The 17,504-nt window shown below is 54.6% G+C and overlaps 1 protein-coding gene across 5 annotated transcripts in view; it reads right to left on the bottom strand.

Annotated features, from left to right (window-relative positions):
- Positions 1-1,824: 1,824 nt before the first annotated feature.
- Positions 1,825-17,504, bottom strand: part of NPHP4 (nephrocystin 4) — a 22,012-nt gene continuing 6,332 nt past the window's right edge. For all 5 annotated transcript variants that reach the window (XM_046903195.1, XM_015297058.4, XM_003642520.6 and 2 more), the window contains 21 exons: positions 17,377-17,491; positions 15,511-15,693; positions 15,285-15,411; positions 13,243-13,289; positions 12,182-12,441; positions 11,905-12,090; positions 11,136-11,323; positions 10,138-10,298; positions 9,391-9,559; positions 8,071-8,181; positions 7,769-7,968; positions 7,481-7,698; positions 7,094-7,283; positions 6,899-6,979; positions 6,614-6,770; positions 6,225-6,310; positions 5,338-5,423; positions 4,835-5,006; positions 3,696-3,875; positions 2,471-2,614; positions 1,825-2,385 (listed from right to left, as the gene is read on the bottom strand). In XM_046903195.1, coding sequence (XP_046759151.1) covers positions 2,245-2,385; positions 2,471-2,614; positions 3,696-3,875; positions 4,835-5,006; positions 5,338-5,423; positions 6,225-6,310; positions 6,614-6,770; positions 6,899-6,979; positions 7,094-7,283; positions 7,481-7,698; positions 7,769-7,968; positions 8,071-8,181; positions 9,391-9,559; positions 10,138-10,298; positions 11,136-11,323; positions 11,905-12,090; positions 12,182-12,441; positions 13,243-13,289; positions 15,285-15,411; positions 15,511-15,693; positions 17,377-17,491 — 3,202 coding nt within the window. In that variant the 3' untranslated portion in view covers positions 1,825-2,244. The remainder of the gene's footprint in view (positions 2,386-2,470; positions 2,615-3,695; positions 3,876-4,834; positions 5,007-5,337; positions 5,424-6,224; positions 6,311-6,613; positions 6,771-6,898; positions 6,980-7,093; positions 7,284-7,480; positions 7,699-7,768; positions 7,969-8,070; positions 8,182-9,390; positions 9,560-10,137; positions 10,299-11,135; positions 11,324-11,904; positions 12,091-12,181; positions 12,442-13,242; positions 13,290-15,284; positions 15,412-15,510; positions 15,694-17,376; positions 17,492-17,504) is intronic.

The raw sequence follows: 17,504 nt of genomic DNA, 5'->3' as shown, positions 1-17,504 counted from the left end.
TTATTTCTAACACCGTAGGGTTAGAAATAGGGTAGGGGGAAAACCAACGCTGCAAACCCACATCCACGAGCGCTGAAGCAGGAGGGAGCACAGCAGGGTGCAGGCAGGGATCGTGCCTGGTCATGCACCAGAGGCAACGTTTTGGGCTTCCAAAGACAGTCGTCAACTGTCTTTGATGGCCACATAAAAATAGACGTGGGCATAAATACAGACGCAAATAATGAACCCATTAACCCCCACTTGAAGAGACGCTCCCGATGGAGCAGTTGGAGGGAGGGTTTGCTCAGAGCCTTCTCTCTGCATTGGATGCTTCAGAGCAACTCCTGCAAACACAAGCAGGACAAAACCTCAGAGGGAGGGCAGAGCAGAATCTGTATGAGAGGTGGGCAGCTCCAAAGGCTGAATTAAGCACCTGGCAGAGCTTCAGAGAGCTCCTGCTCTCACCTCCAGTCAATCCCGCAACCTTCGCGCGACCCCTATGAAATTACCTCCATTAAAGAGCCGCTCTGAGTGCTCCATTTGCATTCCTCAAGAAACGTCGGGAGAAGAATAAGTCGCACGTTAAGCACGGGGTGATACGAGCGCGTCGTCATTAAGGGGGACAACTTCATTAGCAAGTGCGAGCAATAGCAGCATCACCGCTCCTGCCATCGCAGTGCTACGCAGAGCCCACAGGAGCGTTCCTGCAGCACTGCCCCCCCCGGTGCCCTTAAACCTGCTCCAAACTGGCCTGAGAGCTTCCTTTAAGTTCAAAGAAAGTACGGTTTAATTAAAGCTAATGTAGTGAGAACAAACTAATAGGCAGCAGAAGGGTACGTTAAAGCCCTACAGCGATTTATGGCGCTTTGCGTGTTGTAAGGAATGTGTTCTAAGGGGGAAAAGGGCGCACGGCTGTGACCTGCACTCCCCCCCTGGAATGGGGCACCTATGGACCTTCCCCCTCTGCAGCAGCCGCAGATAAAGCACCAAAATCATTGATAGTCCTTAAGAAACGTTATCCTATGAAAACGTCATGAAAAATTTTCACCTAATCGACTTTAATAACCCAACAGGGGGACCTCTGTGCATTGGAGACAGCCCAATAATTTCTTAAAATACGAGCTGTCGTTTCCCATCAGTCCTAAGGAGGCAGAGGAACTCAGCACATGGCTTCATCGTGGCTCCCAGTTCATCACCCTAACGCCCTACAACCAGCAGTGCCACCGCTGCCCCACACACACCCATCCCAACGGCTGGGAGATGGGAGGAATGGGGATGGCGCTGGTGGGAGGGCAGCGGGCACAGCCTTCACCCAGCAGGAACCCAGCCCTCCTTTGCTCCATGCTTTTGTCCCCATCTCCTTTTTTCCCCTCTGCATAATGAATCCTCTCCTCGGTAGAGCTCACACTGGATTTCCCATAGTTACGTCAAGGCCAACCAAGTCAGCACTGTAAGAAGGGGCAGATAAATTAAAATCCTGCCAGGCTCCCCAGCAGCGCGGCCGCTTCCTTCTAATCCATTAGTGAAAATGGAGCCATCAGAAAATTAGGTGCTGCTTGATGTTTTCTGGGTACTAATGACCATGACTTAACAGAAATACACGCCGTGTAAAGTAGTGAGGGAGAACGGGAGCCTTTTAGCAAACAAGATTAAAACAGATTGCGAGAGGGCCATTGCTCTTCAGTCACAGATGTGATACAGGCACAGCGATCTGCCCATAATGTGTGGGAATGGGCTGACACCACATTGGGGGGGGACCACAAATGCTCCCCACAGGTGGGTTTGGTGCTGCAGGGAGGGACCGAGAGGGCTCTACCCACAGCAGAAGGGAACACCACGATGCTGTCAGAGCAGGGCAGCAAATTTTATTGATCTAGAAAAGAGTAACAAAGCATTACCAACTCCAAACGATTTGTTTGTGCAATGTTTGACATCGGGTATAAAATATTTTAGAAACATTCTGTAAACTTTAAGTTAAAAAAAACCCCACAAAGATTCAAAGCCCTTGAAATATAAAAACATCTAACCAAAATTAAGACCTTCTGCAGTTGTGGCACACAGTGGCAAACATTCCTCTCCCCCATCCCGAGCACAGGGCAGCTCGGTCCATGTGCCCACAGCTGGGGCTCCCATGGGGCCAGAGGGACCCCACAGCTCAGTGGGGTGAGGTGAGAAGTGGGCATGGGCCCCTCACCTGTGCAGGGCTGTGCTCATTGGGGAGCTCAGTGCATTGCCCACGTGAGAACCAAGAACCGTGCCATGGCCTCAGTAGTAGATGACCTTCACGCAGAAGGTCTCCTCGTTCTTGTCTTCGTGGTCGTTGATGTGGATCAGGATCTCCTCCTCACCCACGCTCTGACTCGGGGCGAAGCGCAGCCCGATGGTGTACACCTCCCCACCAGCAACCTGCACACAGCACAGCAGGCACATGGGGAGGCTGGGGGGCAGCACAGCGCCTGCTGCAGCCCCTATGGGGGGGGTAGGGGTGTACCTCGAAGGAGTCCTCCTTGAACTGCAGCAAGTCGGGCCGGCTGGTGACCAGAAAGTACAGCCTGCGTGTGGGGTAGGGGTTGGTGTAGGTGATGCGCTTGTTGGAGCCCTTCCCACTGCCCACAGGGATGGTGATCTCAAAGGCCTGTGGGGCACAGAACAACACTGAGGTCAGACAGAGCCTGGGCTGCTTTGCCGTGCACCTGAGGGGCAGCCCAGCACACCTTGCTGCCCTCTGTCCCACCCCTCTTCTGCTCCACGCACCACTCAGTTCCTGCCATCAGCTGCACGGGGAACGACCTCTGTGTAAAAGCATCTCCTCAGGCTGCAGTCTGCATCGCTACATCCGCAGAAGTAATTATGAGACCGAGTGACAAAAGGGCCAGAGGAGCGGCTGGGGACTGGCCAACGAACGCTCCGACTAATTAATTTATTTCCACGGGGATAACCGTGGTGCTAATTCAGATAACACGGCAGAGCGCAGGGAGCGGGGCTCGAGCTCATCAGGAGTGGAGTGACATCAGCTTAAATGCTGCTCTCCACCTCACCCAGCACCGAGTGTTCCAGGAAAACATCTCTAAAATGAACACATTAACCGGGAGATCTAATTTTCTATCTTTGAGCAAAGTCCTAACCCAGCACAGCGCTAATAGGAAGCAGCATGCTGTAACTTTAATTTCACAACTGGGTATGCTTCAGAGTTGACATTCCTCAGCATGGAATTGCCTTCAAAACAGGCTGAAAGATATTTTATGATGGTCTTCAGTGAGATTATTCAGGCACTGGAAGGCTAAAGGCGTGCTCCAGTGTTTGAGTGAGATGGGGAAATGGGAATGGTAGCAGGCAGCGTGGGTAGAGTCCACACATCCTGCAGCTCTGGCAGGTAAAGACAAGCGACCCGGAGCCACTCTGCAATGCTGCTGCTTTAGGAGATGAACTCAGAGAGGACAGTTAATCTCTAATCTGTCAGTAATTCTTAGAAATTGGCTTTAGGATCCTTGCTCGTGACGGTTGGGAATAATGGCAGTGTCTGCACGAGGACCAAGCGCTCGTCCGGCGATCGATAGCGCAGCAGCACGGCTCCCAGCACACATCACATCCCTCCTTATGCACAGAGGATGCCAGAAGTGGGTGTAGATAAAGCAGCAAGCAGCAGCCAGCCCTGGGCTATCAGCACAGCCCCCAGCCCAGTGGGGTCACCACGTTAAACCCCCCCCCATGGGTACCTTGGAAATGAGTGGCTGTCGGCAGGTGATGCAGAGCAGCCAGGAGGACAGCAGTTGGTGGCACTCCACGTCCACCAGGTTGAGGTAGAGGAATCTGCTGCCGGCCCGGCGCGGCCTCACGCCCACAAACAGATCCAGGACACCATTGGGGGGCAGGATGAACACACCTGCTGGGTCCACCTGCAAGCACACGGCAGAGGAAGGAGCACAGGTCCCATCAGAACCTCCTCCCTCAGTTCCTGGTGCTCTGAAGTCACAAAAAGTGAGAACAGGGGGTGTCCTCGGTGAGGAGACAGCATCAGCATCTGCTGCCAGCATCCTGGGGAACCCCCCCTGAGAGGAGCAGAGGAATAAATGAAGACAAACGGTGTGCAGATCGTTTTTGGAAGGCAGGCAGGCACCCCTTGGCAGGAACAGCTGGGAGAGAATCTGCACCTCCGTGAGGTCCACTCAGAATACAAATGAGCTCTGATTACACCAAGGAACATACACCTACGATAGGAATATTTCATCCCATCTATACTAACGAAGCAGGCCTGGCTGCATGGCAGCGCCTGTGCCAACAGCAGCCTGCACTGTGCCCACCAAGAGGACCCTAACAGTGCTTTACCAACAACTGCAGGGATCTCCTCCCACCCACACTGTGCTGCAGCAGAACCCAACGCATTGCCAGCAGCACAGCCAAGGCACAATGCTGACATGGCACGGGGTGCAGGCAGCCCCCAGGCTTGGATTCGATGGCACACACCACTGTGCTCCCATCCTCAATGGGATTCCTTCCATCCCGCAGTCTCCGAGAGCTGAGATTTTTCTTCTTTTGTTTATGGGACAGTAATGGAGTTTTTGTTCCTTTCATTACTCCCATTTACAATTATGACTAAATGAATTCTAAAGAAATTATTAGTCTTCAGATAGTCTCATTAACGCAGATAATTTGCCCTCTGGGGTTTCGTACCGCCGATCCTACACACACGACGGCTCTAATCAAGAGGTAATTATCACAAAGGCAGTACATTTTCCCTAACTCCAAACGGGACACGTCGCATTTCCAAGGGTTCTGGTGCTGCCAGCCCAGCCCAGCCCCTATGGGGACCCAGCAGTCCCGAGCCCATCCAGCAGGGACCCCCCCAGGGCATTACCTTCAGCTCGTGGGGGTGGGAGCAGAACGCCTTCACCCTGCGCAGGGTGCGGGTGCCGCGCAGCGGGACGGCCAGGCGGGAGAGCTGCCCTGCAGTGCAGCTGACATCCAAACGCTGCAGGGAATGCAGGTGGAACTGCCAGATGCGCAGCGGTGCGGCCAGCCAGGGGTCCCTGCAGGGAAACAAAGCAATGGGACGGCCCACACTCGGTGCATTCAGTCCCCCAAGACCACCCCAACCTTGGGGCAAACGTCTCCAAAGGAATTTCAGCCTTATTTGTGCAGAGAGAATGGATGAGCTTGCATACAGAGAAGCTGTCTCCTACACTCAGACCATCATTGAGAGAGATTGGAAAAGCAAAGAAGCGTTTTGGGAAGCCTCCTGCCCGGCTCAGCAAGGAGGGTTTGGGGACCAGCAAGCAAGAGAACATGGATGGGAACGTTCCTCCTGCCCTGCCTGTGCTCTGGGTGGTTCCTCTCTTCTTTTTGGCTGCCGTTACTCACGTATAAATAGCAACAAAGAAGGTTTTGATCTGCGGGCTCGGTCCTCCAGCTACTTTTAAGAAGACGTCCTGTGGTTCCCCAGGACCCTGTGCACAGAAATGAGAGCATCGTTAGAACGGTTAACCTAGAGATCAAACCAGCTAATGAGGACTCCAGGGTTTCCTTCCTGTTAATGAAAAAACACCAACCCACTTACAACAGCAGATGCTTTGGGGATCTAGTTAAAAACCACGTTATTAAGTTATTATACAGCGTGGTTGAGCTCTTCCAGTGTTTTTAATTACAAAAGAGGACACAAACGATTTCTGCATTCCAGGTTTGCATCCATAATCAAATTTTGGCAAATTTTCCCTAAGTTTTCTAACAAGCCGTAATCCAATTACCATTGGATCATGCACTGGCAATTAGTAACCAGCCTTCATTACTGTCTGTGTTTATACACACACTTATTTTTCCTACTTCTATCTAAAGCAGCAGAAAGAGAGCCCTGCAGACCTCACATCTCTGCTGGGAAGTACAGAAGTGGTGTCTGGGGTGACACACAAAGCACCTTCCAGGTGAACCTGTAGGGTTTGATCCAAAGAGGAGCAAAGTAAAGACGACCCCGGTATTGATTTGCACCAGGTCAGGAGGGAAACAGGGCTGGAACCAATCTTGAACTATTTACTCTCCAGGAAAACAGGCACAACATCAGGCATCAGATACCAAAACAATGCAGCCCGTTTTCATTGGAATCGAGGGCAATCCTGCCTTCACCACCGCCAGTGTTTCATTTTCATTCCCAGGGGCCAATAGATCAGGATGCTGCCATGGGTGCAGGGCTGATGAAAACAACGAACCACAGCAGAAGGATATAAAACAAAGCAACACGGGAGTGTAAGTGGTACCATGTTTTTGGTCTCACAGATCACATTGGGGTCGCTGCAGCGGACGTAGACCTCGGGCTCATTGCCCTGCATCCCCGCCAGGGCACCTGCAGGAGACAACACCACATGTAACACTACAGAGCATTTTATCCGTGTTTTATTCTACGCCATCACGCAGCTGGGAGCTGCAGTCCCTTATGTTGAGCTACCAGAGAACAACTGGGTCATACTGGTTCAAGAGTATAAAATTAGTGCAAGCAGATGGATGGAAAGCAAGCAAGGAAGCCCAAGGCCATAGCAAAATTATTAGCAGTCTTCGAAGGCGCAAAGAAGCAGAGAAACCATCCCTGATGGTGGGAACTCACTCCCCAGATGCCACCCCCACCTCCTAGCAGAGCCCTGTGGGTCACCTGGGAGCGTGTGCCGTGGAGGCAGGCGGATGGCCTTCTTCAGGAAGGTCAGCTCGGGGTGGTAGAAGCGGAAGGTCTGATCCACCACGTGGGGCCGGGGCTCAACCTTCACCTGCAGCAGCGCGATGGGTTTGCCCCCACTCACACGAAAAGCCACCTGCCGAGGGGGGGCAGAACAGAGCAGCTCAGTGCCAGGCATGGGAACGGTGCGGTGGGGTCAGCGCTCCACTCCTGGGGCTGGGAGGCAGCTCCACAACGCGGCAGCCAACAGTCCCACATCCCCACCTGGATGGGCCTCATCTGCGCAGCCCTTGGCTCCTCCTGCATCCTCCCTGCATCCTCGTCCTTGCTCAGCCCCACCGGCCCCTGCAGGAAGCAGAACACTTGGTTTTGGAAGACAACCCATGACACATGAGCATTGCTTCCTCGGCAATGCCACCATACACTCTGCACCCGAGCACGATGCAGCTCCCAGCATACCAGCACTGCTGCGACAGCCGGCTCTGCAGAGAACGTCTGGTATCGGAAGGGTATGTGCACGGTCTCCTTGGGGCGCAGGTAGACCTGGGGCCTGAGGTCATCCCGCAGGTGGAACATGTCCTCCTCCAGCGGGGTGGCTGTCTGGGTCAGCTCCTTGAAGTGCCGCCACTCCCTTGGGTCCACTATGACACTGGAGGAGTGAGACGTGGAGCTGGTTGGCAGCAGGGGCCATCCCATCGCTCCGGATGTGTGCTGGGAGAGGTCCAGCACCAAACCAGGCAGGAGATGCTGGACAGGGCCCAGCAATGGGGGACAGAGCCCAGCAACGGGGGACAGAGCCCAGCACAGGCACTGTGAGCACACATAGGGATGGTTGTTGGCCACTACCTGAGCTCGGGGTGGTCAACCTCAACCGTCACCGTGTGCTGGACACTGTAAGGGTTCTTCAGGGCAAACTCAAAGAACTCAGCCGTCCCCAGCATGGCGTACACGGTGTGGGTGATGGTGATGGCCTGGCTGAGCAGCTGGGAGATACACCGGCGCTTGGTGCGCTCCCGGTAGGCATCGATGACCTGCAGGTACTGCATGCGCTGCTCACACCAGCCCTGCAGGGATGAAGGGGACCGTGAGCCCAGAGGCAGCATGGGTTGTGCCAGGCACCCGACCCGTCCTCACCATGCGCTGTGGGATCCTCCAGCCAGCATCCTTCTGCTGCTGCACCACTGCCAGGCACCGCAGCTTGCGCTGCTGGACGGCTGCGGCCTCATGGGGTGCATGCAGGGGGTCTGGGCTCTGCTCCAGCCGGTGGCTGCGCAGTATGGCTGCCAGCTCACCATCCACCTCAGCCAGCCTGCGTGCCCGAGATACCCTGACATCTGTAGGGACAGCACTCAGGTCACCGGCCCTGCGCAGGGCAGGATGGCACCCCCCCATCTGGGGGTGGCAGGGAGGGGCTGAGCACCCCCAGAAGGACTCACCCCCACCAGCGTGATGGGACTGCAAACAGCCACTGCCCTGAGAGGGCACAAGGTGGGTGTGGGACAGCGATGGGTGTCTGGGGCTCACAGGGGTCTCCTCGCAGCGGTGACCTATTGGGGCAGAGAGAAGGGTCAGCCCCATCTCGGGTGCTGGGATGGCGTGCTGGGCTATGCACGTGGCAACAGCAGGAGGCCACAGCCAGCCAGGACACATCAGCACAGCACTGTGATGGCTCAGGCCAACAGAAAGACAACAGCCAGCACAGATCCACCTGCTATGAATCATCAGGAAATAGCTTCCCAACATTTTTGTTTTTTTTTTTTTTCCCCCCTAAATTGTCACAGATCTCTTAAAGTGTCACAAAATCTACTGGAAAATGTTATCCCCACTGCAGATCTTTACAGACGGTTTCAAAAAGTGGAAGCAAATCTCTCATTGCTTACAACGTTCTCTGCCTTTTACGATGATCCCTCTGGAATCCTATTGCTATTGCACTCCATCTATCTTTTCTCTAAGTGACAGAGCAGTTTCCTGCTGAAAAGCAATGGGGGCATCCAAGTGATTTAACGCCGACCTTTGGAACCAGCTCAGGTTCCCATCCCCACTTTGTGAAGTTTCAGCAGTTTCCACCTGAGCTGCATTCCACAAACGTGCTCCACCACCACTTCATGCCTGAGCCCGAGGCACGAAGAGCCTTCAGGAACCTACCAAAGGTATTTGGAACCCACTCAAAGGAAAGAAAAAGACAGGCATGTTTTGAAAGGACGGAGAAATCAAAGGGTAGCTGCTGTCCTGGAACAGTGTGCTTTTCCTTTCTCCCTCCTTTCGCCAGGTTGGAGTTAAACCTCTCTCTGGGTTGTGAATCTCAGATTCTCCTTCCCAGGAGCTTATCGTCCTTTTGCAGGCAAAGTAGGAAAATGACAATTTAAGATATCTTATAATGGAGCTAATCTTTCTTCTGAAGATAAGAGTTTAAAACCTGGAGTCACTGTGCATTTATAGGACGGTGAATTAAATATAACAAAGTACCTCTACGCTCTGGGAAGAATAACACCCTCACGAGCTCTGTTTTCTGATGCGGGCAGCTCTGCCATCCGTCCCATCCCTGCTACCCACCCATGCATCACTGCCTGCATCCATCGGCCTCAACGCCACCCTGCAGGTGGCTGGGATGGCAGGCAGAGCATCAGGGCACTCCGTGCCTCCAGGCTCAGAGCTCCGCCTTCCCCAATCGCAGGGTAAAAACCCTCCTGCTGGATATCTCAGGAAAGCTTTTTGCTTTCTGCAGCGCCTTATGAAGGGTTCCAGGGGGTACTCACCAATGTTGGCCAGGCAGAGGTGCAGGTGGCCCCGCACGGCCATGCGGACACCCAGGGGCCGCAGCACATCCCTGCCTGCTGCTGGTGGCGCATCCTGCTCGTACTCAGTGGTGGCCACCTCCAGCTCATGCAGTGTCCTGACAGCCGGCCGGCCCTGGCGCAGCAGGGGCTGGGGAGGAAGGGGGGATAGGGCAGCACCCAACCCCAGCAGGACGGAGGCTGCTGTGCCTTCAGCTGCAGCGCAGAGCCCCATCACACGCACCCATCTCCCACTCTCAGCAGATGCATTTCCTTCACGGGCTGCCCCAGACGGAGCTCTTTCATTGCAGCTTCTCCCCGGGAGGATAACAGCCAGGCGTTAGGGTAACTAGTTACTGGGGCAACTCAGATCCAAGAGATTAAGAGATCTGGATAAAGATGTCTCTGCATTTCCTAGGCCTACTTTAATTTTCCTACCCAGTAAGCCTTAGCACAGCACAGAAGTTCCAGGGAAGAAAGTTAATGCTCTGCCGTCGCTTTCAAGGATAAGATGACAAATCCTGTGATTACAGGCTTGTCAGATTGACATCAGTCTCCGTTAAACAGAGTGGCTGATAAAAACTTGATTACTGAAGACTCAAGGGGAATCTAACAGCATCTCAGCACAGGACAGAAGGAAGAGTCAGACTCGTCTTGAAACTCTTGCATGCTAAGCAGTTCTCCCTCATCGTTAGCAGTCATTAAGGCTTGGGGAGAAGGGCTCCCTACCTTCAGTTTAACTGCAGCAGAGCCGACCAGCAGCAGTGAGTCCCCATCCCAGATGTCCACCTGCAGGCTGTGCTCAGCCAGGTAGTGCACGAAGACACGCTGCTCCCCAGGCCTCAGGAAGGTGGGGTCCACCACATACCTCAGCTGCAGCCCTGGGGCTCCTGCAAGAAACAGCACAGCAATAGAGGGTTGCATCCCCCGGGCCCTGCCTGCCCACAAGCATGTGTCATAGGGAGCAGGGAAAGCCAGGACTTCAGGTGTGGGGCTGCTGATGAACCAGAACAGTGTGACAGCAATCGAGCCCACCCCCAGCACCCTCCTCTCCTGTGCAGTGCAGCTTAACCCCATCAATCACACCAGGAAGGACCCCTGCACAGGACCCCTCATTGCCAGCAGTAACTCCAGGTGGGGAAGGAGCTTTACTGAAAGCATCTCCCGGGACAGGAGTTTAATAGGACACAAAGAGAAAGACAAAGCATTTTGCTCGCAGAACCAGATGAGATCACTTCAGGCACTTGGCTTTAATACGCCCAGCCCCAGCTGCAGTCAGCAGTCCTGATGTCTGGATCGTGTCACTGATGCTTATTGATGTTTTACTTCATGCTTTGGCATTTTGAACATTTTTAATTATGTGCCACATCAACTAATGGAGGTTTGCTATGAGAGCAGATAGCAGTCCGTTCCCTTGGCCTGGAGGCATGCCTAAATCTGATTGACAAAAATGCCAATTGAAGCAGTAAATGTTGTTTAAACCTCCCAGGTGGCTTTGCCTTGTACAGTAACACAATAGCATGGCCCCTATACAAAAAAAAGGAACAAGTTGACTTGATGAACTACATGCAGGACCATGCAAAACAGCACCAAGGCCTCAACCCTCAACTGCACAACCAACCCTCCCACCCAGACAGGGCGGCCTTCCCCCTCTCCCAGCCCTCCTGCTGAGTCCTGAAGAGGAAGGGCCACATGAGGATGTTAACCACGCCAGCAGCAGAGCCCACCAGTGCTCGGGGTCCCATCCTTGTTCAGCTGGAGCAGCACTTGTGCTGGCACAGCAGCCCCAGCTGCCCTCTCGCCATCCACATCGAGCAGCTGCAGCCGCTGCGTGGTGACCGCTGGGAAGCGGTAGAACTGGAAGGTGAGGAACACCGTCGTCGGCCATATCCCTTCCACTGCATCCTGAGGAGCCCTGGAGCAAAAGGAGAGTGGTTTGGGTCAGCCTCGTTCGGATCATAAGCTCCTCACCCAACAAGGAGAAGAACAAGAGAAGAGCAGTAACATCAAAAGTATTTGGACTTCTCTGAAGGCAGCAGGCACACGGTTTGTCTGTGCTTTCCAAAAGCCTCCCTATTCCAGCTGCCTTCTGCCATATGCTGTGATGGAAGAGCCAAGCAGAAGCAACATTTTACCTCTGCCATCTATGGAAGAGCTGTGAGCAGCGCCTCAGAGAGAGAAAACCACCCTCATGGACGGCTTTCCAAACTCAGCTGCTCTACATAACATGCTTTTAAGTAGGAACTCTGCACTAACTAGCTTTATATCACTCTGTGGCCAAGGTACACCACAAGGAAACTGGAATGGGTTGTAAGAGTGCCTTGAGAGAGCAGTGATATCACTTCGGAGCTCTTCAGGGCTTTACTTCCACGGCAGGCACTGGGAGGAGCAGCACACTGCCAAAGGCTTCTCCTGCTCCAGCACAACAGCAGCTCACGGGCAATTGTGGGAAAGGCTTCTCCTCCAAAAGGCGCCTTGAAGCCCTGCAGACCTCACCTACTGAACGCAAGGAACTGCAGGATTATCTCATTGCTTTGCAGAGCATCCACTTCCTCCAGCCGAGGACTGAAGCACGCAGGGTCCAGCGGCTCCGTGAGCTCCACGGGCTCCTTGTTGCCATCCAGGATCTCCGGGAAGCCAGAGCTGTGCAGGAGCGCCAGTGAGGCACGGCTGAGTGCAGTGCTGGAAGTGGCAGAGAAACGGGGCTGAGCGAGTGGTAACAGCAGCACCAACCCGTGCCAGCCCTCCAAAACCTCAGCCCCGCAGCCCTCACCTCCCAGCAGGCGGCCCCACGGCCGTGATGGGCGGCTGTGTCGGCGCAAAGGGCAGCTCCCACAGGTGCTCCCCGCTGGAGGCATCCACGTGTGGGGAGCCCGAGCACAGGTCAGCCTCCAGGTGTGTGATGCCAGCAGTGTGCTCGGTGCAGCCATCCCTCTGTGTGCTGCAGGGTCGGGGCATTGGGGCACTGCGGCCACGCGGCACAGCGCGCTCATCCCTGCCCTGCGGTGAGGCCAGCAGCTGTGAGAGGGACAGCTGGAAGGGAAGAGGCTGCTATGAACACAGCAACGCTGCACAGGGAAAGCAACACCACGCCACAACCCGCACCACGGGAAGGCTCTGCAGGCCGGGTTCTGCCAGCAGTCAGATGCTGTTTGCTCTGAGATTTGGCACAGCAGCATCCCTGCTCCGCTGAGGAGCGGCACAGCTTGGCTGCCTGCAGGTTCACACCTCTGCTTCTTGCTTTAGCAGCCGTGCTGTACTTCCTCTTGCAAAGGGAGGAATAGGAAAAGGCAGCAGAAAGATCAAACAGTTTCACACAGTCCTATGAAGCACTTCATTTCAACACAAATATCACGCGCATTGATCCCCACAACAAGATGTGAGTATTTGTACCCTGCCTTAAATCCTGATGGATCTCCTCGAAGCACATTGCCATTGGCACACACCATGGGACAGCAGTGCCCAGCAAATCTGGGCTGTCAAAACCCAGAACAGTCCTTAAAAATACATTTGGGGTGTGAAAACAGCTCGGAAGATTCTGTCCAGCAAATTATACATAGAACTTGCTTTCCTCCCTCTGCTAACTCAGATTTTAGCTGCACATGCCAACTGTTGCACGGCCACGGCAGCCTTGAAAACCAGCACTCAATGGGACTTGAGGCCCACTGTCAGCAACCAACCTGCACTGCGTGGTGTGGGAACATCGCTGCCCGTGGGGCTCAGTCACACAACCACGTGGGGAAGGCACGCAGCCAAGGGAAGAAAGCCTCCCAAAGCAGAAGCCCCAAGGCAGCACTGACAGCACAGCGATAGCACTGCATGTGCAGCACTCACCCCTGGTCCCTGCGTGGAGGCCACCGGGCGCAGTGGGGAGCGCAGACCTGCAGAGAAGCACAGGAGAAGCTCAACAAGGCCAGCAGCCAACACAGCCCCACTGCCCAGGCGTGGGCACAGCCCTGCAAAGCAGCCCACCACCTCCCAGCAACCTGCTTGGCTTATTTCCCCCATTAAGACCTCTACCTGCAGGGGAACACGTAGCACATCTCCACGCTCAGTGCTTATTTTGCTGGGAATCTGAATCTGCCAGCAAGAGTTTTCCTGTTGTAAAAACACAGCTCCTCCATCTTTAGACAGTGCTGCAGTTTCCCTTAAAGCCATGTGGCACTGCCTAAGTGGATTGCTTAATGAGACGTGAAAGTTTTTAGGATACTTAAGGTTTTCATAGCTCCTCCATTATTTCTTGTCACTACTTTCATCTGTTCATACATTCATGCCCCCAAACGCTGCGAGTTTTGCTGTGTTTATATTTGGCTGGTCTGCTCACTGGCACGGATGAACTCACTGTTCCAGTAAGCAGCAAATCCTTTACAGCAGAGCAGGAACACAGATGTTTTCTGGCAACTTCAGGTCGCTTTCTCAACCACGTCTAATCTCAGCTATTTTGTTCTCACTACTGTTCATTGGACATCACCCCACTTCCTTTATGTCTCAGATATTGTTTTCTTTCCATTACAATGGCTTTGGCTGTCGCTAAAGCAACGGTGCACGGAGGCACTGCAGAAGGGTTCCCGGCCCATCTGTCAGACCCCAGGATCAGCTCCATGTGCAGCTGAGCCCCCAAAGCCCTCCTTGGGGGAAGGGAGCGAGGTTGGGGTGCCCCACACCTCCAAGCCGTGCACCTGGGAGCAGAGGGCCACCATCAGCCTGCATTCACATCCACTCCTCTTTGCACCGACACCAGCTGGAATGCGCTGCTCGTGAGGCCCTTCAAGCAACACCAGGAACAAAACCCCTCTCAGCAATGCTGCTGGCAGCCTCACATAGCACACCCCACGGGCTCCAGCACCGTCTCACCCTCAAAGATTTCCCCTGGGAAGCCCATGAAAGCAACAAACTCAGCCCTGGAGAGCAGTGAGCCCGGAGCTGGATGTGCCGTGGGCTCCCATCCTGCAGCAAAGCTGCGGTGCCACTGCCATCTCGTGGTAACAACACCCCATTCATCAGGCAATCAGCTTGCACGTCGGTGTTTAAAACAGGCAGGTGAGTTGTGAGCAACCCCGTGTGCACATCCACACACTGGAAGAGATGAAAGGCAAAGGAGCGGTGGGAGAGGAGCATCTCCTATAGCAGAACCCCCACCTCACTCCAAACTGGACAAACGTGTGGTGCACAGCCTGGATTTGATCCCAGTGCTGTGCTGTGGGGTGGGAAGCACGGAGCAAAGCAGACCTCCAGGTTCATTCCCACTCATCAGGGCAGGGGGAGAACCAACCAACAAAGCTGCACAAACGGGAGCAGATTGCCACTGCTCCAACCCAAGGCAAAGTCCTTTCCGTCTCCAAAACACGCAGATCAGTGCTGAGATCCCCACCATCTGCCCCTGCGCTATAGATCTGCACGCAGACACACACACACACACACACACACAGCCTGGTTCTCCCTCCCTCGTTAGAGGCGTGCGCTGATTAAACACGCGTTGCTGTCACGCTCCGGGAACTGCAGCTCAACGAGATTATTTATTACTCACAGCCTATAAGTGACACCTCTCCCATCCTCAGCCATCTGGAAGGATTACCATCGCAGAGATAAGCACCGGCGCTGGCAGGGAGCAGCTCATTGCTGGTGGGGCCACGAGGCCCTTCTAAGAGCTGCTTTGTTCAGCACTGAGACCCAAACGCTGTCAGGGTGACCCAGAATGAGCACAAAGGGAAACGAGTGCAATTCCTGCCCGTGGCTCTGCTCCCATAGCAGGGGTGGCCGTGACAAGGTAACTGAACCCAAGCAGCCTCCAGTCCCCTCCCTACAGTAATTCATAAACCATCGGATGGCACCGCCACGTTCTGTATCCTAAATGCCACCAACACAGAAGCACTCACTCAGCGATGGCGTAGGAGGCTCCTGCAGCTCCTTCCCAGCTTTACTCGAGACGTCTGTAGAAGTCACACCGTGTTCTGCATCGGTGGAAACGTGGAATTGGACGCAGCCCGACGCGATGCGCTTCACCTGCCGTGGTCAAGTTGGAGGACTGTTAGAGAAAAGCCACACACATCCTCAGGCTGCTGGGAACAGAGCTGCTCCCGGCGCCAGGAGAGCAGCCCTTACCTGCTGGGAGCTCTCGCTGTCTGCAGGGTTTCTGTACACCAGGGTCTGGCCGGGGCTGGGATGGGCGCCGCCACGCAGGGACAGCAGCACCGGGGAGGAGGTGGCACCCAGGAAGGGGCTCCAAAGCGCCCAGCGCACCGTGTGCATGGCGGCTGCTGGGCCCAACGCACTGCCAGCTGCAGCCTGCAGGAGAGCATACGGCCAAAATGCCTCCCCTTCCCTTCAACCACGCTCAGGGCAATTGCAACAACACCACCATTCTGCAGCACGGCCCTTCCTCGGCCGTCTCTGCCTCCAGACAAGGTTTGAGCCCAACAGCACCACCAGCAGCAACAGACATGACCAGGAATCCACCCCCCCACGACCAGAACAACCAGGCAGTGAGAGCTCAGCTGCACTCAGCAGCAATGCTACCTGCAGCTGAGGAGCTGCAGCCCTCCCCTCTGCACTCAGCTGTGGATTTTTGCATTATTTCTCTCCCTAGTGATGGGAAACCCACACAGAGCAGAGTCCGGAGGGTTGTGCTTACCCCAGCGTCTCAGCAGCCTCTCCTTAAGCCAAGGGGTGCAGACCTGAGGCAAACACACAGCTTGCTGCCAGCACGGCAATCAGTGCCCAGCTCCTGCTGGCTGCTAATTACAGCACCGACCGGCTCAGCAATCAGCTCTGGGATTAGGCTCTGCACATGGGAGGCACTCACTGTGCTACCAATGACCCTCACACTGCCACCTCAGCAGGACAGCCGGGGACTCGTAACGAGTCGATCCCAATCAATCCAGGCACAGGAGCAGCACCCAGAGGTGACAGCTGGGGACAAGCACCCTGCACACATCCCCATCACTCTGTGAGCTCTGCAAGCTCTCAGGTTTCGTGGTTTCAAGACCCAGAAACCATCAGATTTCAGCCCCCAGAAAGACCTCAGCAATCAGCAAAGCTAAAAAGAACATAAGGGGTTAATCCCTCTTCAGCATAAAGGCTGAATTCTAAAGAAAAGACCTTTTTGAATTAAAAAAAAATAGATGAAGTTCTCCAAATGGGTTCTCCAGGACACACCAGGACTACTGCAGGCTGCATTTCCCCATCTACGTACACACAGCAGAGAGAATTTAACACCATATAATTAAAATGACTTAATAAGCCCATTTGTGGCACTTTTCACCCGGTGCTGCAGAAAGCTCTCTGACATTCTGATGTGAGATATTGGCCTCAGCTCCTCCAGCACGAGGAGGTGGCCCAGGAGGGACCCCTCCATCAGCAACAAAGGGAGCGTTGCTCGAGCCCAAGATGCTGTGCCCCCATAGAGCAGCCTTCCTCCTGCCCCCGAGTTCCACACCACCCCCCCAGCAGTGCTTAGGGCTCAGTTTTTTATCAGGTTTTTACCATAATGAATGCATCTGCTGGTGGGAGGCTCCCTTATGGGGAATGCTTTGCCTTCTGCACGATGTTCCTTGCCTGCAGGAACTGCTGAGAGCCCAACCCAGCAGCCAAGGGGTGAGCAGAGGTGGGAAGTGAGGACACGGCTCACACGTCTCCCACTGGGTTTGGGTCACAGAGAGCAACTTCGCTGCTCAAAAATAATTAAAAGGCAGCAGTGGGTTGCAACCATGCAAGGAATGCGCCCTACAGCCTGCAGGAAGGGAGCAGAGCTCTGAATTGGAAAATCCTGCTGTGCATCCTAGAGACTGCTCGGGGAAACAGCAGTGCTGAGCACTGCTCCTCTGCATTCGGAGGTCCCAGGGGCACAGCAGCTCCGTAAACCACTGCAGAAACCAGCAGCAGTGCCTTCTTCTGGCTATGGAAGGCACAGCAGGGGCTGAAAACGCTGAAAAAATACCAGGCCCACCCATCACCCCCCCAGACCCCTACCTTGGCTGCAGCACAGACAACGTACTCCAGCTGGAAGCAGACCCCGAAGGCCGGGTGCAGAACCATCTCACTCAGCTGCAGGCGGCTCCGCAGCAGCAGTGCCTGCTCTGCAGCGCTGCAAGGAAAGG

Source organism: Gallus gallus, chromosome 21 (genome assembly GCF_016699485.2).
Source record: "Gallus gallus isolate bGalGal1 chromosome 21, bGalGal1.mat.broiler.GRCg7b, whole genome shotgun sequence".
NCBI classification, from domain to species: domain Eukaryota; kingdom Metazoa; phylum Chordata; class Aves; order Galliformes; family Phasianidae; genus Gallus; species Gallus gallus.
This window is presented reverse-complemented; position numbering and strand designations above follow the sequence as displayed.